This window comes from Agelaius phoeniceus, chromosome 13 (genome assembly GCF_051311805.1).
Source record: "Agelaius phoeniceus isolate bAgePho1 chromosome 13, bAgePho1.hap1, whole genome shotgun sequence".
Lineage (NCBI taxonomy): Eukaryota > Metazoa > Chordata > Aves > Passeriformes > Icteridae > Agelaius > Agelaius phoeniceus.
In genome coordinates this window covers 18,728,106-18,755,481 of record NC_135277.1, presented here as the reverse complement: position 1 = coordinate 18,755,481, position 27,376 = coordinate 18,728,106, and the positions used below count along the sequence as shown (strand labels likewise).

The window sequence follows — 27,376 nt, the reverse complement described above, 5'->3', positions numbered from 1 at the left end:
GATGGCTTCAGCCTGGGAGAGGACAGGGAAGAGGAGAGTGGCAGCGGGGCTGGCACAGACCAGCAGATGGGAATTGCTGGGGTTTGATCCTTTACAAAACCCTTTGAGTTGTTCTTCATCACATTTTGCAGAGAAATGGGTGAAAAGCACTGACATGACTGAGCTGCATCTGGGGACCCTCAACCATCAGCAGAGGTGTGTGGGACATGAGGGGAGCACCAGTGCTGTGGGATGCCCCTGCCCCAGAGCTCTGTGAGCAGCACATCCTTGGATGAGCGCTGCTGTGAGATCACCTGAACCCCTTCCTGCCTCTCTGGGTGCAGCAGGGACAGAGTTTTGGATCTGCCCCCCCTGGCTGGCTGTGATCAGCTCCAATGGGAGCAGCTTATCCAGTACAGCCGTGCTGAGAGGCCCTTTTGCATCCCAACAGCTGGATTTTCTATTCCCAAAGTGTTCCTTGCCTCAGTGCCCAGACCACACACTGTGGCAGAGCACAGCATGCTCAGGAGAAGAGAGTCCAAAAGCTCTAAGATTTATCTTTTGTCCCACCGTCAAAACAAGGAAAAGATGAGTTTCCAGTAAAAAAAACAAAAGCAGGACAAAAGCAGCCTTTCCCCCCTATATTTTTCCAGCCTCAGTGTCATCCTCTCTATTCCCTGGCAGGTTTGTCCTTTGGCTATGGGCTGACATACCCGGGCAGCACAAGGACCAAAGGTGCCATGGACCTGCACCCTTTCCCTGGTGATGCCAACAGAGCTTCCCTGCACCTCGAGCTCCATCCTGTCTGCTGATGGGGACATTTTGGGGACATCCCGTGTCCCCAGATCCCCTCCCAGAGGGTGTCTCCGAGCAGGACCCCATCGGGAGCAGGCGGGTGGGGCCGGGGCAGGGCGCACATGTGCCCGCAGCCGGGGAAGGGACGCCCGGGGACCCTCGGAGCAGCCGTGACCTACTTTAGCTCCGAGGCGAGCCCAGGGTAAAAGCTTCGTAGAGCCGGGCGTCAATTATTCATGGCCTGGCCATGTTAATGCATGTGCTAAAGGCTTTAAAAAAAAAAAAAAAAGAAAAAAACCCGAACAGGATAAAGTCTGCTGTATAATTTAAAGCTCCCGTCACCATGCCCCGCTGCTCCCGGAGCGTTTCCGCTCAGGTGAGCAGAGATGCGGATGGAGGCCGCAGGGAAGGGCCGGCCCGCTGGAGCTGGGATGGGGGCGGGAGCTGGGATGAAGGCAGAGCTCCAAAGCTCGGGCTGCGGGCGGGGGATCCCATGGGAAGGGGCTGGCAGCGCTGCTGTGTGCGGGCAGCCCCACAGCGAGTCACTTCCCGGAGCAGCAGCGCTCACTCCACTCCATTCCCAGGCACGGGGGCCAGGCCGCCTATTTTTAGATCTGCCTTTTTTCTTTTGCTAATTTTTCTTTTTTTCTTTCTTTTTTTTTTTTGCCTTGCTTTCGTTCCACACTGCCCTCGAAGGGCTGAGGAGAGAGGAAAACACTGATCCCTGGGGCGGGAAGCTGCGTGGGAGGGCTCCGGAGTGCCCCACACAGGGGTCAGCCAGCCGGGCCATGGGGACACTGAGGCACCGCAGGGAGAGCCCCGGGCCCCGCATGGAGATTCCCAGCGGGACAAGCAGCCCCTGGCTCCCATAAGGAGATTCCCACTGGGACATGCAGCCCCTGGCCCAGGGCTGCCATTCCCACCGGGACATGCAGCCCCTCGCTCCCACAAGGAGATTCCTACCAGGACAAGCAGCCCTGGGCCCAGGGCTGCCATTTCCACCACCTTCCCACCGGGACAAGCAGCCCCTGGCCCAGGGCTGCCATTCCCAGCACCGCTCCAGCAGGTCCAATAAGGGCACAGGAAGGTTGGGCAGCGCAGGCAGCAGAGCAGGAGCTGGGCGGGCGCAAGGGGAACACTCCAGCCATGGAGAGCGTTTGCCTTCTATGGAGATCTGCTCCTGCTCTGCTGGCACGGAGGAGAGGCCTCAGCCTCCACAGCCGCTGGGAAGGGGGAACAAAAACATCCAAAAAAGCTCAGGGCTGCCCTCGCAGAGGCCTCCGGCAGAGCTTCACACCACCAACCCCCCACAGCACAGGCACGGCCAGGCCAGGGCTTGCCCTGCTCCCGGGGGGGAGGGAAGATCCAGCTCCTGGTCCTCAGCTGCATCCCAAAGCAGCCTGCATCCTTCCAGCCTGGGAAACGGGAGGGCCTGCAGCATCCCACACCATTCCCACAAGAAAACACCAAGACCACAGAAAAAGTCACAGCAGCCTCTGGGTATATATATTTTTTTTTTTTGGTTGCATTTCATATATTATCCAGTTTCACATTCTCATAGGATCAGCAATTATAGAGCAACTTATTCTCAAATCTTTTAATACAAGCGAGACAGCCATGGTCAGATAATACTTAAAGCACTTCAATACCAAGCAATAAGATGCTAAAACAAAAATTGCACAATTTCTTGTTTACTATGCCTGACTGAATCATTGGTACAGAAGACAACCCTTCTTTTTCAAGCTTTTAACTAAACATTAACTTATCTTACAGGATTACAATTTCTCTTTAATAATAATAATAATAATTAATTGCACACAAACACACAAGAAATTCTTTATGATGCATAAATATTTCCTTATTACACATGGTACAAAAATACTCGTACTTTTTTTTTTGTTCGGTATTCCCATAAGGATGGCTGATTATTTGGCAAGACTGGATGCTCTCCAATCAGAAGAATGTGGGGAAAAAAAAAGAAAAGAGGTTAGATATTTTACAGCTGTTCTATATATAGAAGTTTGAAGAAGGAAAAAAATAATACAATAACCCTGACTTTAAAACAAGCAGAATGGATGAGAACAAAAACCCAGTGCATCATACTTTAAAAAAAAAAAATAAAAAAAAGAAAAAAAAAGGCATTTTTCAAATTTTTCTGGTCATCCTGGGGAGAGGAGGGTGGAGGTGGGAGAAGGGGTGAGACAAGGACAGTTAGTATTTCTCAAAGCCAAGTCTTCACCGAAGCAAGAGGAAAACCTTGATGGATCAATCCGTTGGGCCAAGACCTGTTGCTAACGGTTACACAAACGCTAGAACAAACAAACTTACACTCACACAGACACAAGTTAAGTGTTTTAATTCATGCCAGAAAACATGCAAAACCCATGTTGCCTTTCGATTCCTTCAGCCGAGCTGCCCCCGGGGCAGGGGGAGCCTGGGGACGGCCAGGACCTGGCCCCGGCTGGGTTTCAGTGCAGCCGGATGGCAAAGCTCAGGCAGGGAGGAGGTCCTGGGGATGGAGGGAGGGATGGATGGAGGGAGGGATGGATGGAGGCAGCACACAGCCCGTGGCTGGGGCCACGATGCCTTCACAGTCCAGGGAAAGGGGGGCTGGCAGCCCCGGGGGCAGCGCGGCGGGGCCGGGCGCGTTGTCCTCTGGCCACGTACCAAATCCAGAGGGGGAGCGATCGTCCCTGGCACATCCCTCTGTGGAGAGGCAGGGAGGAGGAACACAAGCCCAGGAGAGACACTGTGGGAGAGGAGCACGGTGAGCAGGGCCAGCTGGACCCCTGTCCTGAGGGTCCCCCACAGCCTCCACCCCAGCCCAGGGCTTGGGGGTCTCCCTGCTCCCGTCCAGGAAACCCAACCACATCCCTGGGTGGGTGTTGGGGCTGAGCCCAAGCTCCCATCCCACCTCCCCCCAAGAGTCCAAGGAGCCCAAGGAAGAGCAAGACAAAGACCTGACTCCAAGAGTAATTAATTACTTACTAATGAACTAACAAAACTGACGAGACTTCCATCCTTGCTGGGTAGCTTCAGAGGGAGGGTACCAGCGCATCTGGAAAAGAAAGCCATGGCAGAGGTCCATGATCCAGGATCACCTCAGCCAGAGCACAAACCTTCAGCTCCTTCAAGCCATGTGCGAGGTCCACGGAGCAAAAATGTCTCCAGCACGGGAAAGGAGGCTCCAGGGTGAGCTCCAAATACTCCTTGGATAGCTCCACCCTCAGCCAGCCAAAGGAGGCATCTCAAGACCACACATTAAAACCAGACAACCTCTACAGGACGTGTAGGGGGAAGAAGTGGCTCATCTACTACAGCAGATGCCCATGGAGTTTTCCAAGCCCCAACTCTGCTACCAGGAGTGGCTCCAGGCAAACCACACCATGGGAAGAACTTGGAAAAGCTGCAAACCAGCAAGACTTGGAGGTTTCCCTTGGAAGCCTTGGAGGCAGGTGGTCACTGCCACATCTATTCCTCAGACCTGCTCCTTGCCAAGGAAATGGCTGGATGGGCACCTAACAAACAAACAAGCAAGGGACAGTAGCTGAACAGACACTTTCCAGCCCCTCAGGAGACACAGTGAGCTGGCAACACCCAGCCCCACAGCCTGGGACATCCACATGATCCCATCTGGTCAGCAGGGCCAGTGTGTCCAGCTGGGCTGCATCAGCAGCTCCTAGCCTGACAGCAGCAGGAGACAAGCCCATGCCACTTGACTGAGCACAGATCCAGCAGCAGGAGCAGCAAACGGAGCTTGGTCCTGCTCCTGGAGCACAGCAGCCACCCCCCACTCCTCCCTCCCCAGCTGCCAGGAGAGAAGCACAGCCTCAGCACGGTCAGGGCTCTGGGAACCAGCACAACGATGGACTTGGTTCTAAGATGGGGAGAAAAGTGGCAGAAAACCCCCTGGAGCCCCCTGTGAGCCACTCCCCTTGTCCCTTTCATACTGGCACAGCTGTCCCCTTGCCCAAACAAGCCTGGCTCGATGCTCCTCTCCCAAGGACGTGCAGCACACTGCCACAACCTCTGCACTGGCCAAGTTCTCCCCCCACAGGCATTGGGCTATGGGCCTTGAGAAGGCTCCTAAATGAGCCCTGCCAGTCAGCAGAAGCTCTGTCCTCAGAGGAGCCCCTCATCAGCTCAGAACAAAGCCAGTCTGAACAAGACTTGAACAACCTGGTCTAGTGGAAGATGTCCCTGCACATGGCATGGGGGTGGAATGGGATTGGTTTAAGGTCCCTTCCAATTCGAACCATTCCACGGTTCCATCATCTGCTGGACTCTTGCCAGACACCTTCACAAGGCAAGTGGGTGCCACTAAATCAGCTCCCAGCTGGCTCCATACCTCACTCCCTGGCACAGCATCCCAGTCACTCCAGCCATGGCAATCAAGGGCATGGAGACCCTCCTCCCCAGTGAAGGGTCCCACCTGGTGCCAGCACCAAAGTGCCACCCAGAGTCTCCTTTCACTTCTCCTTTAGCCTGAGAGAGGGACCTTTGCTGCCCAGTCAGGGCCACCACACTGTGCAGGAAGGCTTGGCATGGGCAGCAGCATCACTGACACCTTACAGGGCCACCACAGCAGCTGCCAGAGCAAGGACAGGGGTTTCTTGTGCCCTGTCACCAGGAGGTGCTTGCTCAGCTGAGCCACATCTCTGCAGCCGTCCTCCCTGGCCAGTGTCTCCCCCTGCACACCCTCCCCTCCACAGCTGGAAGCAGTTTCCTCCTGCCCAGCAGGAAACTCCCCCTTCCTTCACAAGGCTGCAAGAGCTTAACCCTGAGAGCTGCCTCTGCCCCACGCAGGCTGGGGAAGCAGCACAGCCAGGCCATGCACAGCCAGCCCAGCCTGGTGCCCTCCATCCTGCCTCAGAGCCACCTTCTGCCCCCCCTGCAGAGCCTCAGCACCTCCACTTTGAACAGAAGTCCTGGTTTGCTCTTCAAACACACACTGTAGCTCTGCTCTGAGCTAATTAGCTGGTAGTTCATAGCTAATAAACCATCAGTGCAGTGGACCAGCCCTCCTTGCCTTCCCCCTGCAGGTCTGCAATGCTCACACACCAAACCCAGCCAGCCTGACCCACCGTGGCCCCACAGGCCAGCCCTGCATTCAGAGGGTTCAGCCTGGAGCCCTGCAGGAGCTGATACAGATGTGACAATCCTGGGTACAATCCAAGGCTCTGACATGCTGGGAATGACCTGCCAGGCCTTTCAGCCTACAGAAAGATTAAGGGCTTGAAGGGATGAGGCAGGAACTCAGTAGGAGGGAGGTTCCCAAAGCCAGCAGAAAACACTGGAAGCTGTGGATCAGAGCAGATAGCCAAGAGGACACTCTGTAGGCAGTTTTCTCTTCACACCCCTCCAAATACTACATCCATCAAGGAGGAAGCTGAGAACTGATGGAGATGCTCAGCACTGGGTGAGGAGAGCACAGCAAGAGAGGCTTTTACTGGAAGGGACATTGTTGTTTCTGGAGAGGCATTAGCTCACAATTGGAAAGGAGTCTGGTCACACCACCAACACATCTCCTGCTCACAGGGATGAGGCAGCCACTGCTGGCCAACTGCTGCAGCCTCATGCTGCTGCCTTCAACATCTGTCCCAGAAACAGCTGGAGAGGAGAAATGTGTGCCTCTGCCTGTCACCTCCCAGAGGCCAGGAACCTCTCCCTTTCTGCAGAACAACACCAGCAGCTGCCTTTTAAAAGTCACAATGAAATCATAAATGGGGCAGAGAAACAGCCCATCAGAGCCTCACTCTCCTTGTCAAAACCTCCTTTGTCTCTCCCAATGCCCTCAGAATTTAAGTATCCAACTGTCCACCATCCCCAGGGAGGGCAAATCCTTCAGAAGAGGGGAAACAAGGACCAAACACACAGGTTCCTCCTCAGAGCACCTTTGGCTTGGAGGACCTGCCTTTCCTCCTTAGTTACCTCTAGGTCTGCAGCCAGCCCCAGCATCTCAGAGCTCTGACCTATCTCTACAGCTGGAATGGTCTCCAGGGATGATTCCCTTTGCTCCTGGGAGCTGGTAGGATGCAACCAACACATCCAAGAGCTGCATCTCCCTGCCAAGCTGCTGAAGAGCAGAGCAAACCCTCACTGGTGCTACTGAGATGCTCAGCCTGGCAAGCCAGGAGCAGCTGGCAGCAGCAGCACAGGTGTGAGCCCTGGCAGCCCCCACGAGCAGGGAGAGCTGCTCTGCTCCATCTGGACACAGCCCATGGAGTGTGACCAGGCAGGCAAGGATGGCAGCACCTCACCCACTGGTGTGTGCTGGACACACACCCACCCCAGAGCGGGCACTGCACCCTGGCACCTGCTGGAGGCCCCCTCAGGGGCTGGGGTGGGGCACAACGAGGTGTGGGACCAGAGCAGCTCAGCCCAGCACCAGGAACTCCTGAACTCCAGATGCAGTGGGATCCAGCCCGTGCATCTCCACAAGGAGCTCTGGTGAGGGAGAGCTGGAGGATCAGCACACCATTCACAGCAAGGCAAGGAGCACCTGGCACAAGGCAGGCACTGATCCATCCTCTCAGGAACATTTTAACAGGTGTGCATCCATCCATCAGTCCAACACCTTGCACTCCTATGGCTCAGGGAGACACACCCCTCTCTGAGACTGCAGCAAGGAAGCATTTCCCTTTTTTACAGCAAGTTGTGTTGCTTTCTTTTGGATTGAGCCAACCAGGGAGAGCCACTGTTGGCCACAAGTCTCTTCTGATGGCCCAGCAATCCCTTTCACCACCACTTAGCCAGGACAGCTGCTCAGAGCATCCTCTGCTTGGAGCATGCCCAGAGCATCTCCTGCCTGCTCTTCCCTGGCTAGGAGGGAGCTGCTGGCTGGGGGCTGCTTGGCCAGCTATGCCACCACTGTCACTGGAGTTTAGAAAGTTGCCACAACCATGAACATCTTGAACAAGAGGCTTCACATCTCTGGGAAGCATGGAGCTGGCCCAGAGAGAAATATTCCTGGGAAGTCCCTACACGACAGCACCAACAGGCAACAAGTTATTAGGGACAGAAAATTCATCCTGTCTCCAGTCTAGGGTGGGTCTGTCAGCTTTTCCCTGCAAAGGAAAGGGGGTTGGGACCAACCTCTGCTTTCATCAATGGGATCTGCCTCAACCCAGCACCAGGAAGTCCCAAGGTCCTTCCAGGCTCTTGCACAGCCACGATCCAGGACTGCTCCCTCCACCCACCACTCACTTGGACAGGTCCCAGAACCAGAGACCCATCTCTGCCATCTCCTCAAGGAGATGCTTCAAGGGAACCTCGGGCAGCCCCCTCCCAAAAAGACTGGCATCTCTGTGCCCTCAGGCCTTGAGCTGCCTGACTGCCTTGGAAACACCTACCAGGGACTCCAGGCACCCAACACATCAGCTGTGTCCCCAGCAACACCACCTGGCCATGTTTTTATGGGCCAGTCCTGCATCCAACCTGCTTCCCACAGCAAGTCCTGCCCAGAGCAGAGTCCTGCCCCCATAGGTGCTGCCACAGCTGGAAGCATCTCTGCAAAAGAGTTCTAGAAGCTTGGATTGCCCTGGCATCCCCTGCTGCCCACTCACAGCCTGGTTTAGAGGCACCCCAAACCAGTGGCTCCACCTCAGAGACACAGTGCAGCCCAAGTCCCTCCTACCAGCAATGGACAGCTCTGTCTACCAGGACCAAGCAGAACCAGACAAGCTGTGTCATTGTCTCTATGCCTGTGTCAAGCTCTTCCCATCTTCCCAGGAGGGGAAATTATAACTCTGCACATCTTTGCACCTCACAGTTTTCTAAGGGCAAAGGCAGACCTGGGCCCTCATCTTTGGTGGCTTCTTTTCTTATCATCAGTTCCACAGAGAGAGGAAAAGGTCTGCTCAGAACCACTGCTGGAGAAGTGAACCAGGGCTCATTTCCTTCAGTCAAACATCAACCATCCCCCTGGCAACCAGTCCCAGGCCCTTCCCTCTTCCCAAGCTCCCAATCTCCTACACCACACACCCCTCTCTCCCAAGGCTGCTGATTCCCTTATTACAGCTCACACAGCCTGGGTCCTGCCTGTGATTTCAGGTTGCAAGAGAGAAGCCAAGCTCCAGGTAGGAACTGGCTCCATTTCCATTACCAGAGAGGAAAGCAGTGAGATTAGACCCACGATCAGGGCAGGGTCTGTCCCGGTGGGCGATTCTGGAACAAAGTGACCGGCAAGTGCTGTTGTCTACGGTGCCCACTAAAATTTAGTCGTGTGCTATCAACTACCACGTCACTCACCTCCCCCACCGTGTGCCAGGAGTGAGGTCAAGGTGTATTTCTGGTTGCCCTTGAAGGGGTCAAGGTTGGGGAGAAACCAGGTTTCTTTCAGGCTGAGTGGCAGGGTGGTGTCTGCCCCAGCCCAACCGGGCTGCTCCCCTCCCAGGGCAGGGCCTGGCCGAGCCTGGCTCAGCTGGAGGAGCTGATGTAAGATGGTGCCATGCTGTGTGCGCCATGTCATGTGCTGCCAAGTTGGAGATGTGGGTTAGAAAGAAGGCCTGGCATCTCATTCCCCAGGCTCTGGTGGGTGGGTAGCGTGAGGCCCATGCACTGGGTTGCCAAGGAGATACGGGCTACAGAGATGGGCAGAAGCTTGCAAATCCCACAGTGCACCTTGGAGGAGAGATGGTTACCTTACCAGTCTTTCCAGACGTGGCTGCCATCATGCTTAACACTTCTAGGAATGGAGCTGTGGTACAGCCACTCCACTAGCTGCAATAAGGCATCACTAGGGCGTCCCATCTCCAGGGACAGCTCTGAGCTTCGGGGCTAGCCTGCGCTGGCATCATGGCTGGAGTTCACTAGGGACATCAAAGGAGGGATTTGAGAGAGGGTGGGAGGGAGGGAAGGCAGATGGGACAATCTTAAAGTCAGCAGAGTCCCCGGTGGGGCAGGGTCAGGCTACAGTCCCAGCTGCAGCCGCCTGGTGCCTGCCTGGAGCAGTGCCAAGGCAAGGACGAGCCAGGAGCAGCAGCCATCGCTGGGAGTGGCTTACCAAGGGTTCCCGAGGCCAGGCCAGCCTCTCACCACCTCCTGCCCCTCATCCCTCCTGCCAGCCCTCTGGGCAGCTCTTCAGGAGGCCAGGCCAGGCCACCTCCTCTCCCCGTTGCTGAACTCAGCTCTGCAAGAAGATGAGCCCTTCAGGTTTAAATCTCTTGTGACAAGATCTTGGTTTAGCTACATCCTCCAACTTCTTGCCTGCCTCAAGGCTGATCACTGTGGAGCTGCTACAGCTCTGGCCCTCCCCATGGATGCCCTCCAGCCAACACCAGTCCAGCAGGAGGAAGAACTGTGACTGTTCTGGGGAATAACCCATAAGCCCACCACATGAGTGAGCCAGCCCCTCCCAGTGAGGGCAGAGGGCTCAGCACACGGGACTAAGGGCACAGCTTTTAGCCCAGTTTGTGAGCAAAAGTCATCTCCCTGTTGTGCTCCACCCTCAGCTCTGCAAGGGACAGGGCTCCAGCCCAGAGCTGCCAGCACAAGTAATGTTTAACCCCACTAAATTTTATTGGTAACATATCCTGTGCCAGGACATGCCCCTGCAGGGTCAGCACTGGCTCAGCACAGCCAGGAGCAGCTGGGACTGCCCAGCAGCTTCTTTGGAAAAGAGCTGGGTCCAGGCACAGCCTGGAGGGGCTGCACTCCCTAAGGCTTGGAGCCCATCACCACCCATGGACCCCCTTGGGCAGGGAGCTCTACCTACACAGGGAGCTCCTCAGGTCTTAGGATGAGGCCAGATGACCTCTTTAGAAACCAGCAGCTCACTAGCTGGAGGGCAGGAACTAAGACCCCAGAAGGAAAAGATGTAGCTGGGGGCCTCCTTAATACCCTCCAGAAAAGTGGACTTTTCTCCCCAACTTTGCACCGTAAAGTTTGGGTGTCTAAGCCTCACACTCAGGGTCCCTATGCAGTCACCAGTGACCACCCTGGAAGAAACTGCAGTGAAAGTTTCACCTCCCTCAACCAGCTCAGCCAGGCCAGAGGGGTTGATTTTTCCTGGTCCTCCCTTCCAGGGACAATTCAGCCTTGACCACCACCCTACACACACAAGGGGCAGGAAGACACTTCTCTCCCGGGCCACTGAGGAGCACAGCACAGCCCTGTAGTTGTGGGCACCACCACCAACTTCTGGAAAACACCAGCAAGCACAACCTTCCCAGTGAAGAAGCAGCTTGGCTCTGGAGGTCCTTGGAAGAACATTCCAGTGCTCTTCCTGGTCCTGTCCTGAACCCCAATGTACTTCTCCCTACCCCCCTGGAGCTTCAGCCCAACAACAGCTCACCTGTAGAAGGGCAGAAGGAGAGATCTGCAGGTGTGAGAGGGGCAGGACAGAGGACAGGAGTCTGCATCCACCCCACATGGCATTTGGGAAGCAAGCTTGGCTTGAAGCTGGGCAGTTACCATCACAAAGCTTGCAGGAAGCAACAGGATGCCCAAGGGCCAACACAGCTCACTGCCAGCCAGGACAGCAAGGTGAGAGGACACAGCTCCTCCTGCTCTCCACTTAAGCAGGGAAGAGTAGGAGTCAACACCCTACCTGGCAGGGCAGAGAGCAGAGGTTAAGCCCCAGTGCTCAGTCCCACTGCCCCAGTCTCCCATGGCACCACAACGGGAGCAGACACAGAAGCAGGCAGAGCACAGCTGGCTGGTCACACTGAGCAGGGAGAGACAGGGCTTCAGCTTCTCCTGGACAAGTGCTTCAAACCAAGCACCTCAACTTGGAATTAGGACACTGCTACTCTGTTTTGACTTTCCCTTTGCATGTTGATGGTTTCAAGGTTTATGTGGTCTCTGTACATTAAAGCATCTGTCAGACCAGTTCAGGCATCTCTACATTCTCAGCTGTCAGACCTGGGGACACCAGGCAGCTGCTTGCACCACCATCTGCACTTCCAGGGGCTCATGCATGGCATGACTCTCCTCACTGGCCTGTACTGAGGGTAGCTAACACCCTGCTCCATCACAACTCCTCACTCTGGCAAGGCCCTAGTCACTTATCTCCTGCAGGACACCTTCCTCCAGCTTTGGAAGTGTGCGAGTCATTAGGCTGAGCCCCTCAACTTAGCTCTGCTGCTTTTGCTGAGACTCGGGATGACATTTCATAGCTATGTCATGTGCAGGAAGCATTTCCTCCCTGCAGTCCCTCAGTGGAGTTCTCTGGCCATGGGGGGCAACAAGACCAGCCAGAAATGGAGCCCTGACTTCCTCCCACCCGCCTGCCCCTGCAGGGTCAGAAATCCTCAGCCAGCCCTGCCTGCTCTGGGCTGCACAGAGCCCTGCTCGGGCTGCCCTGCAGCAGAGCCGAGGTGCAGAGGGCAGGGTCTGGGTGGCCGAGCGGAGGCCGCGGGGATGGAGCCCCGTGGCGGGGACACAGGAGGGGCCAGCCCCGGCTCGGGAGCGGGGAGCGACTCACCTGAGCGTGAAGAGCGGCGGCCGCGGCAGCCGCTGCCGGGTACGTGAAGGCGGCGTGGGGAATGGCAGGGGTCAGCTCCGTGGTGTACAGCGGGTAGGGAGCCCACGCCTCCGGGGACGCTGGGATGAGAGCCGCTCCAGTCAGGTCATCTACAGGAGGAGGAGACAAGGGACAGCGTCCCAGGACTGGCCCCAACAGCCTGCTCTGGGGACAGGCTCTGGATTACCCACCCCAGGCTAAAGTTTGCGCTGCCATCTTGATCAGCTGCTCCTCCAGCCTCCCAGCCTCGACAGGAGAACCCAGGGATGTGTTGCATTACAGCCCCACGTGGGCTTTGGACACTGGTCCACACAGCAGCCACAGGATGCAGGACAGGGGGCTCAAAGCCCCCTGACATTACAGGTCACCCCATAAGCCTCAGCAGGGCTACTCAGCCCACCAGGCTACTTAGAGGGTGAATAGCACAGGACTCATCCTTTATGCTTCACATTTAGGGATGCTTTAAAAGATTTATAGTATCACTTGAGCTACCAAATGCAACTTTCATGTCTCAACAGTTCTGTGCTGCCCAGATGCCTGTGACGCTCCTGTGGCTCCAGCACCCTGCTGGCCTCCCTGCCCTGGCAGATTCCAGGCAGAGCAGAGGTGGGTCTGGGCTCCTTTGCATTCTCAGAGTTGGAGCCATGACCCCCAAGCCCCTCCCAGCATACTCACAGGGGTCCCGTGCAATGAAATGTGCACCCAGGGCAGGGTGGATGTTGGTGGGGTTCGGTGTGGCCATCAGCTTGCTCTTGGCCATCTTTGTGTTGGCTTTAGCGAACTCTAACCGCAAGGTCTGCGGGTTCTCGGGGTCGAAGCGGATGCCCTGTCACAGGAGAGAGCACAGGGGCTTCTCAGAGGTGAAGCTCCAGCCCAAGCACGGGCTGTGGTTACTCATGGAGCAAAGGCCAACTGAGGAACCAAGGCCACCACTCTGCAGTCACATGCCCAGATTTTTGTCACCTCACTGCAACGCTCAAGCTCCCACGTGCTTTTATTTTTACTCTTAGCTGGCCAGGACTAACGTTAGACCCAGAAGCACTTGTTTCCAACATGAGGGACACAGTTCTGCTCCTTATGTGCAGTTCACCAACCACTACAGCAGGGATGGATATCAACATGGCTCAGGAAAGGGCTGTCTGCTGAAGCTGGGGTCTATACTGGAGTTGGAATAATCCCATCTGTGTGGGAGCTCCCATCTACACCTTCTGCCAGCCTGAGCAGAGGCACTAGCAGGTGTCACAAAGCCCAAGGCAAGGTCTACAGCACAGCAGAACCATGTCTTGCTGACCAGATCCCACCAACACTCCTTCAGGATGGGGATCATTTTGGGTGTCCTTTCCATGCTGACCATCCTCAAGATATTTTCTTGAGTCACAGCAGGCCTCCACACCCTCAGAGCTGTCTTCCAGTTGTCAAAAACTACATAGAGACAGCTTGCATCCATTTGCCCAGGCTGATGTCAGCCTTGAACAGCTCTCCTGCCTCCCTGCTGGGACGCTGCAGGACCATTTCACTTCCACAGTCCAGGGCACAGCTGGTAGATGCCCTGCCTGTTTCTGCCCTCACTCTGGGTCCAGCAAGGCCCATGGCCCCAGCCCTGCAGCCCCCCAGCACTTTGGGTACTCACATTCAAGGCGTTCTTGGCTGCTTCAGCGCCAGCCCGGCTGTCGAAGGTCACAAAACCCACTGGCTAAAAGAAACAACACCATTTCAGTTTGGAAGACTCTTCCAGCTCCTCAGGCTGCCTTACCACCCCTCTGTCCCAGACAACAGCAGAAGAGACCATCCTAAGCTGCAGAGGGGCTTCAAGCAGAGCTTGGGGCATTGGCTCAAGATTCCTGCTCTGATCTGCTCCCACCACAAATGTTTTGGTGTTCTCATGTGTGGGGACATTGTTCACCCTGACAAGCCCCCAGCATGGCTACCCCAGCCTTGATCAGCATGGGAGAGAGGAAGGCTGATGGCAGCACAAGGTTTGGGGCTGAAGCCTCAGGGCTCACCCAGGGCAGCAGGAGGAGACATGGAGACATTCAGAACATGCTGGAATGTAGAACCCCTCAGTGTGGCTGCTGCTGGCCCAGACAGTGCTTTACACAGTGGAATGGGATCTGTCCCCTCTCCCCTCCTGGCATGTCCAGTTTGATAGCAAAAGCCAAAAATACCCAGGCTGGAAGGAGGTACCTGCTTTGAAGTCAGCTTGATCAGTGACCCCTCATAACCCTGCAGGAGAGAAGAAACAAGTGAGTGTCAGGCTCCTGAGGAGGCCACGCTGCAACCAAGACACAACACGACAGCTCCAGGAGTTCCTGCAGCACCAAGCCCTCCACAGGGCAGGGGCCACAGTAGAAACAGGGACACTAACACTTCTTTTCCACCAGGAGAGAAGACTGGGAACAGAGGAGGTATTTTAGCTCTTCCATCCTGGCCCTTTGGGGAAGAATTCAATTTTCTAGATCTTCATCCAGCTACAAAGATGAGCACCCTGCCCTGGCTAGTGCCTAGAGGAAGCAGAGCACCCTCCCTGTGCTAGAGGCGTGCAGGGAAGGGAACCCCACTTGCCCTGAGACAGCCTGGAGAGTCTGGGGGATGAGGACACATCCTCAAGGAAGGGCTGGTCCAGCTGAGCAGCAGGGCTGACCAAGCAGGTTTCATCAAGCTTAGAGGCAGCACAACTCCAATGGCAGGCTCCAGCTGGAGGTTCCCAGTTGAGCACAAGTCATGGGATCCTGTGCTGGCTTCAGGTTCCCATGTCATCCCTACTTCCCCTGACAGACCTTTGGTGCCAGGTCCTCCACAAAGCAGCATCTTTCCCTCCAAAAACCAGATCTGAAGACTCCTTACCTTGAATGGCCGGAAGAGAAGGTAGAGCTCTCTGGGTTTGATATCCACAGGAAGGCCACTGACAAACAGCGTCCGTACCTAGGGGAGAGGCCGAGCAGCTGTACTGACAGGAGAGGTTTGCTGCCCAAGCAGCAGCACAGAGCACAGCCCAGAAGTGCACTAAGAACAGCACACCTTGCATCAAAGGTCCACTAACCCTTCCCTGCATTAGGGAGTGTTGTCCAGGATAAAACACACCCAGCTCTTTGACCTCCACCTCAAAGGATTGATGTCCTTACAAAACCTCAGGCCCTGGCACCGTGGCCTGGGTTGATGAAGGCATGGACACCAGCCCCACAGCCTGACAGGACCTTGATGGCTAAACTGGCAAGGACCACACACTGCCACAAGAACCAAGTCTGACGCATCCCAAAGGTCCAAATGGACCAGTACAAACCCCAGTTCTCTCCAGATCTTTCTACAGATCACATACTGGATCTCCTCTCTTCAACCTACCCTGGCACTTTAATTCCATCACCAATTCAAAGGCAGCCCTCAATTTTGAGAAACACCTCACTGCCCCTTTCGACTTCTGCAACAGTCCCAGAACATGACTGCAGGAAGATTTTTGGGTCTATCCCACTCCTTCCCCAGCACACCTCAGAGCCTTCAGGAGTGCTCCCATACCCACTCTCAGAGCAGTTATTCTGCTGTGCCCAGCCAAGAGCAGCTGTGCTGGGTCAAACCCCTGTAGCCATCTGCTCTTCCCAGGCTGTTCAAGTCATGGACCAAGTCCAAACACACTCAAGTCAAAGCAAAAAACACAGTGCCAGGGGAGGATTTCAATAGATAATCCATTAAAGTTATAGATAATAGTTCACTTGAATAACCAGGAAGAGAAAGTGCTGAAGGCTCATGGCCTCATGGCCTGGGAGAACTCTGCTCAACAGTCAGACTCACCATGAGCACCTTCTCCCTGCACACTGCCTGGCACTATTCCCATAGGAAGCAGCTTGATGGAAGTGCAGAGGCTTTTTTAAATCAGCACAGAGCTGGAAAGGGAAGTTATGCACAACCAAAGTCATGAAGACATTCACCTGTCATTATGAACAAGGAGCAGGAGCCCCAAACCAGAGCTCATCTCCTGGCCTGCTTCCAGCACAGTGACCCCATTATGTTTGCAGAAGGGCTCTGCTCCTTTTTTTGTTTTGCTCAGCCATTTCCCCTTCTCCAGGCAGAGTGGGCTGTATCCAAAACCACTTTTACCAAGAATGTGCTTGCCCTGCTCCTGGGCTGGAGGCAGACCTGGAAACACAGGAGCCCCTGCCTCTGTAATTCTTTGGGGGCAGCCAGATAGAGACTCCACCACACAGGGAGGTTTCTCTTACTTACAGATGAAAGCTCACCTCCTTGAGCTCTTGTGCCCAGGACAGTCCTGCCAAGGCAGAAAAATGCCATTCCCAGGGTAAAGCCCCCTAGGATGAACAGTGACTGTGAAAGGCTTGGGGTGCTCCTGCTCTCCTGTGCATGCTGGGACTAAGGGCTGCCACTGTCCCCCACTAGTCAAGTGTGAGGAGCCTTCTCTGGCCCAGCACAGCTCAGGAGCAGAACCAGAGCACCCTTCCCATCCCCTGGCCCTTCAACATGGATGCCTCTACCACACACTCTTGCTTTGCCCTGCCTTGGGAAGCAGGATGCCATGTGGAGCATTCAGGAACACTTTCCAAGCTCAGGCTCAGTCTGACAGGCTCCCCACCATCCCACCCTACATCTGGTGCTTTAAGGCACCACTCCAAGGCCACCCCATGCCTGGACAGAGGGGACAATGCCACTGTTCCCTGGCTTGCTGCCTGCCTCAAAAACCTCAACGCTTGCACTTGAGCATGAGCTCCACAGAGCGTTCCCAAAAGACCCACAGCCATCTCTTGCAGGGGAGGACTGCAGAGTGTGGTGGCACACATGTGCCTCAGCCATGTGAAAGCATTGTCCCTTTTCAATATTTCAGGATCCAAGTGCGCTCAGCCCCCAGAATGGATTTTTCTTCCGAGCAGACAGAAATCCACATCCCTGTTGGGTCTCTAAATGGCCCCGTGATGCGGCACTCGGTAACTCCTTGCGACAGGCGCGACTGGAGGGAAGATGCCTGGTGGCTCAGGGAAGGGGGAGCCAGAGCTGGAGCCCTCACATCAGCCTGAACACAGCAAGGCAGGTGCCCAGGAAAGCTCTTTATCAGAGGTAACAGGCTCCCAGTGCCAGCCCCATAAGTTGCTGCCAAGGACAGGAGCAAGAAATCTCCTCTCGCTGACCAGAAGTTTCCCTTGGCCTCCAAGTCCTGTTTGTCACCTCCACAGCACTGAAAAGGCATTGGAAAGCCAAGCCACAGCACCCAGCAAGGGCTACCATTGCTCCAATGCCTGGGCAATTCCAAATGCCACCAGCCAACCTCTCCAAAGAGGGTCTCAAGAAAAACTAAGGAAGCCCCCGCTCAGAATGGCTTGCTGGAAGCAACAAGACCAAGCAGTTGGCTTTATCTCAACAATTCAGCACATCCTTAAGTGATCTAGAGAAGGGTAAGGAAAGAGGGAGACCAAGTTATTCAGTGAAGGGAGGGTGAGGCTGGTGAGAGACCTGAGCAATATTTTCAAGGGACAGAGTGAGCAAAGGAGATTTAGGTTACCCCACAGGAGAAAAGCAGGAGGCAGGTCACCAGTCTGAGCCTCTTGTGCACTGTGGGCAACCTGGCCCAGCCTCTTCCCCTGCTCCCAAAAGAGAGGGAGCTGTAGATGAGGGCAATGGGGTCTAGACAAGCATCTTGCAGTGGATTAACCAAACTGGGACTCTCCAGTCAGCCCAAATCCTGCAGGCTTTGAGAGCCCCATGGTACCACCCAGGGCTGACAAATCCAGGCATCCAGCCCTTACACTCAACATGCCACAACAGGATAACTTCTGCTAAAACATGCCCTACTTCAAGTCCCAGCCACCAAACACCAAATCCAGCCTCCCCACAGTGCATCTGGAAAAGGCACAGGACAAAAACCACAAACCAAACAAAAACACCACCAAAAATGTCCATCCAGGGCTGGATCAGGAACTGCCTGGGCCAAACTACATGTGCAGACATGCAGCAGGAGCAGATGTCCAGGAATGCCACGTTCTTTTGCTCATTCTTAGGCTCTGATGCCAGGTGAGAGCAGCCACATCCCAGCCAGGGATCTGAACTGGACACATGGGCATGGGGGAAGCAGGACAGGGAACAGCTCTCACCTGGGATAGCCCAGTAGGGTCACACTGCTGCAGGCCCTGCAGAAAACATTGCCCCTTCCCCATCCCTGCCCCTCTGGGGATGTCCCCAGTCCAAACACCTGATAGAGATGGAGGAGAGCCATGGAAAACAGGATTCATGCCAGGAGGGACAAGACCATCCAGGCCATCTCAGAGAGGGAGGACCCCAGCACAGCTTCCCACCCAGGGGGAGGAGGGACAGGACAAACCATTCAGCCCTCGAGTTGTCAGTGTCAGTCCTTCCACAGCTGCATCTCCCCAGAGAGACACAACCTTGGGCCAGCAGAGCCAGGAGCTTCACACCAAGGCTGTAAAGGAGCCAAGCAGCAGCACCTGCCCTGTGCTGCCACAGCCCCAGCGCTGCCAGGAGAGCAGCACAGCTCCCACAGCTCCTGGCCACAGCTGCTTTGGAGTAAGAGCTCTCAAAAGAGAGTTCTGAGCTGCCCTGCAGCCCCAAAAGGGTTGAGTAATGTCAGAAGTGTTTGATGCAAGGGCAAAGGTACCCTGAGGGTGCAGTGATTGGGGTTTTTTGTTAGAACATTGCTCCAAATCCCCCTCCTGGAGCCAGCAAGGCCAACCCTCCTCCCTGGAGAGATCAGTCCTTTAACTACAGCACCCACGGCACAGCTTGGGCTAGTCCAGCCCCCAGAACTGGCCTGGTCCTGGATCCATACTTGCAGCACCTGCAGCACAGCAGAGGCTCAGAGACACCTGAGCACAGGTACAGCAGGAATGTGCTCTAATGCCTCCCCCACACTGTGCCATTGGACATTCCCCCTCTCCAGGTAGCCACTCCAGTCTCACACCAGTTTTTCCTAGAAACGAGTCATTTCCCACTAGTTCACACCAATAGACATATTGTTGTGAACTAACAGACACTGAGCCTTCTTCCTATGCCACCAGCCCCATGCCACCCTGCCGAGGACAGGGACAAAGCTTTGCCACAGCATCCCAAAGGCACTTCCCACTCCGTGGTGCCAGGAGCTCTGGGATAGGGACCACAGGGATATGGAGCGCAGCTTTCCCCAGTGGGGTGCCTGCCTGCCATCGGGGGTGACCAGCGAGGCCAGAGGGGGACACAGAGCCCGGTCCTGGTGGCTGTGATGCAGCCAGGGCCACTTGACGCGAGAGCGCTGGAATGCGGCGAGGCTGCGCTGCCCCCGGAGCCGGGACTTATAAGGCACGGGAGCTTGCACAACAGGGCTGAGGGGAGGGGAACACACGGAGCCCACTGGCGGGGCTGAAAAATGGGACAGGATCCTCCCCTCGGTGTCTCACACACGGCCCCGGGGCTGCAGAGTCCTGCCATTGCAACCTGGAGCTGTTTTGGTCCTCAGCACAGCCCCAGGAACCGCAAGGGAGGAGAAAACTGGGAGAGAGGGATGTGTGGTGTGTGCGAGGGACAGCTCGGCAGGCAAGCAGGGCAGCCTCCACAGCACGGAGCAGGAATTCCGGGAGAAAGGGCTTGCAACTGGCTACTTCACTGCTCCATGCCTCAGTTTCCCCTCCACCAGCCAGAAGGGAGGTGGCAAGAGCCGGGGGCTGCTGCCCTTGCAGAGCTCCGGTGTCCTCGGGCAGGATCAGGAGCCGCTCCAGCCCGGATGCCCAGAGCCCCCCAGGCACTGGGAAGATGCTCACCCATCCCCGGAGGGGAAAGAGGGCCCTGAACCTCCCCCAGCGCTTGAAGCAAGGCAGCTTCAGGCATTTCCCTCCAAAAACAGCCTTTTGCACAAAAGGCACACGAGGACCAACGTCTCCCCCGCCCAGAGGGAAGAGGGCTGACCACAAGCCAGCCCAAGTGCACCAGCATTTTGTCCCCAAGGCTGTGGTGTCCCACACTGCTCATAGGCAGAGCAGCCTCTCCCCAGCACTGCTCTTCCCCCACGTCCGGCAGGGGATGTCAGCAGGGCTCAGCCACCCCTGTGGTCACGGGAGGAGGAAGACACTGACAAGGGGGAAGCAGGAGAGGCACCAGCCCCACTCTAGGAGAGCAGGAAGCACATGGCAGCTGATAAATCCAGGCACAACAGGACAGCACCCAAGAATAGACCTTGGCCCTGGCAGAGGAAGCTCTGCTGGTGTGGCTTTGCCATGGATGCCTGCTCCTGCTATCAAGTCCCATCACCTCTGTCTCTGCAGCCTCTCACAAAAAGAGCAGCACCCAGATGGGTTTGGACCTCAACAGGGGCTCAGAGCTGATGAAACATTTGGAAAGGTCAGCCCCACAATCCCCAAGACATTACTGTCCAACAGGGCAGCTCCCCAGCACAGGGAGGGGCTGGCTGAGCACCCTCAGGTTGCCTTCATCATCTTTCACCTTGCCAAGAGGTCCACTAGGCCAGAGGGGACAGGCACCAGTGCCACAGCCAACGTGCTGAAGGACACTCACATCCATGCTGGCCATACCCAGCCATCACACTGAGCCCTGGGCTCCAGACACCCTCACCTGCAACTCTGGTCTTGGGGACCTGCAGACACCTGTCACCATCAGCTGGAGCCATGGACTTTACCTGCTATGGACCAGCTTTTCCTGCCCACACCCAGGCAGGAGACAGGGGTGAAACAGGCTCCTCCCCAGGGTAGAGACTGGCAGGAGACATGGGTCTGGAAGCAGGACCCTCACCAGAAACATTCTCACCTCAGATCCTTCATTGAGTACATCTGTATCTGCCCCACCCACCACATGATGATTCCTGGGCACTCTTCAGTGCCATGCCTCCCAGGACACATCCAGAGGAATGTCTCCTCAAATCAACACACTTTGGGGCAGCACACCAATGGCCATGCCCCAGCCCCATGCAGCATGTCAGGTACCTCCACAGCCCAACAAACAAGAGCTCCATAAAACCCAGCTGAAAGCTCCCAGCAGCTCTTCACTTGGACAGCAGTTATTGGAGTGTCACCCCAACACAGAGAGACCTCTGGGGACACCAGGAGGATGACAACCACCCACAGGACTAAGCCAACACTGCATCAGCCCAGCTCTTAGCAAGACAGCACCACTGGACAGCAGGGAAGGGCTGTGCTGCCAAAACATGGAGCAGAAGCGCCAACCCGAACCCACAACACGCCCTCTGGCTGATCTCTCCCAATCCATGGCCCATGTTGCACTTCAGGCCGTTGCTACAGGTGACCCAGGGCAGCTACACATTGAGGGAGACGTGGGACTCCTGTCCATGGAGTAGATGGGAAGGACAGACATCCCCAGGCCAACAGCTTCTGACCCCAGACACACCCCACAGCAATGCAAGAACCACACACCACCTGCAGCACCCAAACATTTCCACAGCTTCTCCTGGGCTGTGCAATGGGGCTGGAGGACCTCCACAAGGGTGAGGCCATCCACTGGGCCCTCAGGTTTCCATCCACCCCAGCACACCAGGACCCAGAGCATCCTTGCCAAGCCTGTAGCACCCACTTCTGCCATGCCAAGGGCAGGGTCACCTGGTGCCACTACTCCCTCTTCATCAGATGTGCTGCCTGGCTCAGGATTACACTCAGTATGGGCCAGGTTCAGCAGCTCCAGTGTTGGAGCTGTGCCCCACTGCCCTGCCCCTCATTAGGTCCTTTCACAGGACCAGACACACAGGGGGAACTTGGTTTCCACTGTCCCACAAGGTGCAGGAAGATGCTGAGTCTTGTAGTGAGGTATAACCACCTCACTTCTACAGTCATGCCACAGTGAAGCTTCAGGCTGAAGCCTTTATTTCAGCCAGAGCTCCACAATAGGCAGCAGTGTTGCTTTGTGACCCACAAAGCAGCAAAGTCTCCAGGACTTGGCATGGCCAAGACCAGCAAAGTCTCCAGGATCTTTCACTCCACAACCTTCCACATTAGTTCCAGCAAGAGTCTTGAATTCCTACAGTGCCAGATCCTCAAGCAGAGCTATGAGGAAGGACAACAAAGCCTGAACTACTCTTAGCTACTTCCCAGACACCTCAAAGGGCATCCTTCCTACTTTGGTGAGGGCAAAGCAGAGACCTACAAAGGGAACCATTGAGTTTGGCCCTTCCTGACTTCCACAGGCACCACTAAAAATCCATTAACTCTGAGGCTATGGAGGGAAAGTCCTGCTCAGCAGCTCCTCAGGAAGACTCATTCTGAAGCTGGGTCTCATTTAATAGCCCAGGTGTCAGGAGAAAGAAATTACCCCATCACGGGGACTAGTTGAGTTGGGATGTCGACACTCAGACTCACATCTAAGAAATTTAGATTTGAAAGAGTGAGAAAGGAGAAGGAAGCTCCTTCAGAGGGTATTCACAGGACACAAGGAGATAATGGGGAGATTCCCACATCCCTCCTCCTGTCAGAGCAACTCAGTGCTCAACCCAAGACCAAGAGGATGTCTGGGAACACATCAGTTCCCAGAACCCCTGTGTGCATGGTGACTCCAGGGTGTCTGCTCAGCCAACAATCTGTCACTGACAGAAAGCTGCATCTAACACTTAGGGGGCTTTTAGGATGCATGCAAACAGCTCTGAGGCACCGTCCTGCCTCAGCCAGGCCAAGTGCAAGAGGATTAGCGAGCAGTGACTGTAACTACTACAGCTTCATGCTCCTCACAGTGAAGAGCAGCATCAGAGGAGACATTTGACTCCAGAGCTCACACTAACCTTATTGGTTTGCAGCTGCAGAGCTGGAATCCACACATGCACGAGGTATCTAGGTCCACTCAAGCAGAGATTACAGAAGTCAAGAGATGCCTGGCACCAGTCCATGAAGTGCTACAGACATCCAGCACATAACACAGCCCACTCACCAGCAGCATTCCCAGGCAGTTCCAGCAGCCCTGGGGTGCAGCAGCTAAGGAAAAAGGGACGTAGGACTTGCTACTGAGGAGATTGTCTGCAAGCCAAGAATCTTCTGCCTCTCCAACAGAGAGTTTTCTAACCCACAGCCTTTCATGGACCAACAGGGAAGATCACAGAATTACATAATTATTTGGTTTAAAAGGGACCTTAAAGACCATCCTGTTCCACCCCCTGCATGGGCAGGGACACCTTCCACTAGACCAGGTGGCTGCAAGTCCCATCCAGTTTGGCCTTGAACACTTCCAGAGATGGGGCAGCCACAGCTTCTCTGAGCAGCCTGTGCCAGGACCTCACCCAGCCACGTGGAATTATTTCTTCCTAAGATGACCCTCTCTGGCAGAGCTTAGCCAGGTCCTCACCTGGGCTCTCCCAGCACACCTCACATTTAACACTTCCCACCTTCAGCAGTCTGGGATCCCCAAGCTCTACCTCAAGAGTAGCAGCCATGGAGCTGCAAACAGGCCCTTCAGACCAGCCAGAGGACACACAGGATAACCACAGACTCCAACTGCCAGTTTGAGCATCTATGCAGCCAGCTCCAGATCCATCCTGCTCGTTCGTGGTAGACCTACAACTTCCTGCTGACTTCCCAGGGAGCATGAACTAATTTCCAACATGTCTGCACCAGGCACTCCGGAGAGCAGGGTCAACACACCGGGTTTTATTGCTATGCAGCCGTGGACACAACACCCAGTGTCCATGGGAAGCATGAGAGCTCCTCCAGCTGCTGGAAAAAGCTCTGCCTGCCACAGGGGTGGGAGTGCAGCACCTAGGCCTGTCCCACACTACCCTTCAGGACTGCCAGGAGAGATGCAGCCACGCAGATCGGTGGCTGGGCTGCCTGGAAAATTAAACAGAAGATAGCAGCAAGTGGGGAGGGATCGCGTTTGGGGAGGTGTCTGGTGAGGAACAGCAGGGACTGACATTAGGCCCTGTTTGTTTAACATTCCCGTTAACGACCTCGAGAGGAGCGAGAGGCATTCCTGTCCTCCGCATGTCACCAGCCAGGAAGCGGCGGCTGCGAGATCCAGGGGCTCACAGATAAGATAAAGGGAAAGGCTGAATTTGGGAGCTTCGCCCCGCTGTATCTGGGGCACACGGCGCCCTTCTGTGAGCGCCTGGGGAGGCAGCGAAGGAGGTGAATGGTGGGGGGGAGTGGGGGGTGGAGGAGTGTCCACAGCGCCAGGATCTGGCAGTGTTATCCATGCAGTGTGGGAAAATATTCCAGCACACCCTCCTGCATATGTTGGGACTGAAGGATTCTACTTTGCACCAAATGTATTTATCGCTCTGTATCAAGGGGAGCTTCTGGGCAAGAATTTGGGCCCCCGGGCCGTGCTGGAATCCTGAATACAAGGTCACTCCTTATGCCTCCACTAGCCTCTGCAGTGAGGAACAGCTCCTGGTCAGCCAGGAGGTACTGGAAAAACAAGCATTCAGAGTAGGCTCAGGGTAGCCACCATGGAGCCCAAACTGTGCTCACCACCCACAGCGTTATGTCTGTTGGATTCTGGTGGAGAAAGGACTTTCCAACAGCAATCCCACCAGGGACAGGGACATTAACCCCCCAGCAGTCCCAGCCTGACCCAGGTGGCAGATCTTTTGCTGCAGCCCTGGGTGCAGGAGGACAGACACACCCAGCGAGGACACAGACCATCCACCATGGCGGACAGACCGAGCCCCTCCCCGCACGCTCCTGGAGGCTGCACAGCAGAGAGCAGGAGCCCCTTCTGTCCAACCCCTGCACACTCCCCAGGGATGCCATCTTTAACTCAGTTTTCCAGCCATCAAGCTCCACTCCTGGGAGGACCAGCCTCTCCAGAGGGTGAAGATTTCCTGAAACGCTCCAGCACCCACTTTGCCAAACAACCACCCGGCAGTGGGGAGCAGACTGGCTCTTGCCCAGCACCAGGAGCTCACCTGACCACCTGTGAGGCACCAGCCCAGCTAGAGCAACACCACTGGGATGGGATACACCAAGTGGCACCAACCTCAGGGACCTTCGCACACCAGTCAATAACTGGATCAAGGAGCTGCATAGAATCTTCTGAGTGCTCATGCACAGCCTGTGAAACCCCCAGGTACCAAACCTCCCTCCAGCAGGAGCGGCACAGGGCCCCAGGTGTGGCACAGGGCCCCAGGTGTGGCACAGGGCCCCAGGTGCTCAGGCTCTCAGCCCACCCAGTGACGCTGGGATGCGCCACCCGCAGCATCCACATCCCATTGCCTCAGCGCATCACCTATGCCCTGCTCCACGCTGCGGACAGCATCGCTCCAGCCACCACCTGCCAATCCATTCCAGGCCATTACTCGGGTCCCCCTGGCTGGGGCTGGAGCCCAGGGGATGGAATGGCCCCAAGTCAGCTGGCGTGCCGGGCCGCGCTGCCCGGTGGGTGGTGGAGCAAGCCAGGCGCCATGTTGCGGCGGCGAGAGCGCACGGAGGACGGCGAGGGGAGGGGACTGAGCACCTCCCCGGTGCTGAGGGCCAGGCGCCGAGGACTGCAGCAAAACACTTCCAAGGCCAGGCATTTTCCAGAGCCCTCTCCAAGATGGAGGGCAGCTAGTAACCCACTATGGCAATACCTGCTCCAGGGGTGCAGTGATGGCATCAGCCAATGGCTCCAACAGCCAAAGCGCAAATGTGGAGGGCTGCAAGCTCTGGCATGTGGCTACAGACAACTGACCCTCACTAGCCTTCCTAGCCCTGAATCCAGCAGCATCCAGGCTGTGGCTTACAGTGGTATCTGGGGGAAGGGGCTGCCAGCAGGTCAGCTCAGTCCTACAGCCCCAGCCAGGCTGCCAGCACACACGGAGCAGGGCAGGGGCTCCTCCGCTATTGTCCAAGTGTCTCCCTTGCAACCCACACGGGCAGAACGGTGCTGGATCCAGGAGCCCTCCAGCTACGGGGACGTGGCAACAGGACACCGTGCCCACGGGCGCCGGCTGCGCTGGTTGGAGCAGGGACCTGCCAGCCCTCTGCCCCACAGGGCTACAGGGACACCGGGCTGAGCACGGCACTCGCCCTGCCCGGCCCCAGCCCCTCCTCGGGGCGGCCCGGGGACTCCAGCACCAGCTCGCCAACACCTCCGTACTCTGGCTCCCACAGCCTGGCCCCAGCTTCCCAGCCCGCAGCAGTCCCGGCATCTGGGCTCCGGCTCCTCGACGACCCGGGGGTCCAGCCCTGACACCGGCTCCTCTATTCCCCAAAAGAGGCGCTGCGCTCCTTCCCGGCTTCCCCGACGCCCCGGTGCCGCCTCCGCGGTTCCCGATACCGCCCTGCTCCATCCCCAGTACCCCAGCCCCGGTTCCCCGACGACGCTGCGCTCCACCCGCCGTCCCCCGACACCCCGGCGTTCCACCCCCGCCGGCCCGTCCCTGGTCCCGCCGCCGTCGCGACCCAGCCCCAGCCCCGTCCCCGTCCCCTCGGCCGCTCCGGTGTCCCAGCGCCGCTCGCAGTTCCCCGGCGCCCACCTCCTCCTCGACGGTGCCGCCGCCGTTGGTGTGCTCGGTGTCCTTGTTGAGGTTGCTCATGGTGGGGTGCCGGGGCGGGGGGTGGTGCCGGCTGCTCCGGAGTTCCGCGGGGCCGAGCCGGGTGCCGGGTGCCGGTGCCGGTGCCGGTGCCGGTGCGGTGCTGGTGGCGGGGGCGGTGCGGGGCGGTGCGGTGCGGCGCTGCCCTCCCGGCTCACATACGGCGGCCCGGGACGGCGCCGCTGTTAAGGGCCGGGCCGGGCGGAGCGGGGCCGAGCGGAGCGCAACGAGCCGCAGCTGCGGGGCCGACGCGCCCCAGCCCCAGCCCGAGCCGCCGCTCCCGGTGCCGCCACCGCGCACCGAGCAGCGGGGCCGGGACCCGCCCGCCTGCCCCGCCCGGGGCCGCCCCCGGCCGCCGCCGCCGCCAATCCCGGCCCGGCCCGGCCCTCCGGGACCGCGGGGAGGTTTTTTTTTTTGTTGGGCTCGAGTTATTTTAATTATTTTTTTCCCCTCCTTTCCACGAAAAACTTTGTCAACTTTGATGAACTTTCGGGTTTCGACTTTCTTAAAGGGCCCGCCGGGCTCTGATCTCGCGGCGGGGCTTTGCCGTTCTCTCCGCGTATCGCCGGGGCGGGGAGATGTGGCTTAGCCCCGCGGGGATCCGAGAGGCCCGGGACGGCATCCTTGGGACCCCCGATGAGAGCCCCGAGCCCCGAGAACAGCAGCCCTGGGAGCTCAGCACGGGATCCTGC

General features: G+C 56.7%; 1 protein-coding gene across 1 annotated transcript; it reads right to left on the bottom strand.

Annotated features, from left to right (window-relative positions):
* Positions 1-3,114: 3,114 nt before the first annotated feature.
* On the bottom strand, positions 3,115-26,967 carry RBPMS2 (RNA binding protein, mRNA processing factor 2). Its single transcript, XM_054642333.2, has 8 exons — positions 26,628-26,967; positions 15,083-15,160; positions 14,423-14,461; positions 13,869-13,931; positions 12,914-13,064; positions 12,200-12,348; positions 3,763-3,832; positions 3,115-3,523 (listed from the first exon to the last, which is right to left on the bottom strand). Exons 1-7 carry the CDS (start codon positions 26,685-26,687, stop codon positions 3,770-3,772), a joined length of 603 nt encoding a protein of 200 aa, XP_054498308.1. The 5' UTR covers positions 26,688-26,967; the 3' UTR covers positions 3,115-3,523; positions 3,763-3,769.
* Positions 26,968-27,376: the final 409 nt, after the last annotated feature.

Bases quoted from the DNA above. Each gene is read 5' to 3' on its own strand.
- RBPMS2 (XM_054642333.2), bottom strand. From the start codon at position 26,687: ATGAGCAACCTCAACAAGGACACCGAGCACACCAACGGCGGCGGCACC. The intron at 14,462-15,082 runs GTAAGGAGTCTT...TCTCTCCTGCAG, and splicing joins TTCTCTTCCGGCCATTCAAG to GGTTATGAGGGGTCACTGAT. The intron at 13,932-14,422 runs GTACCTCCTTCC...TGTTTCTTTTAG, and splicing joins TCAAGCTGACTTCAAAGCAG to CCAGTGGGTTTTGTGACCTT.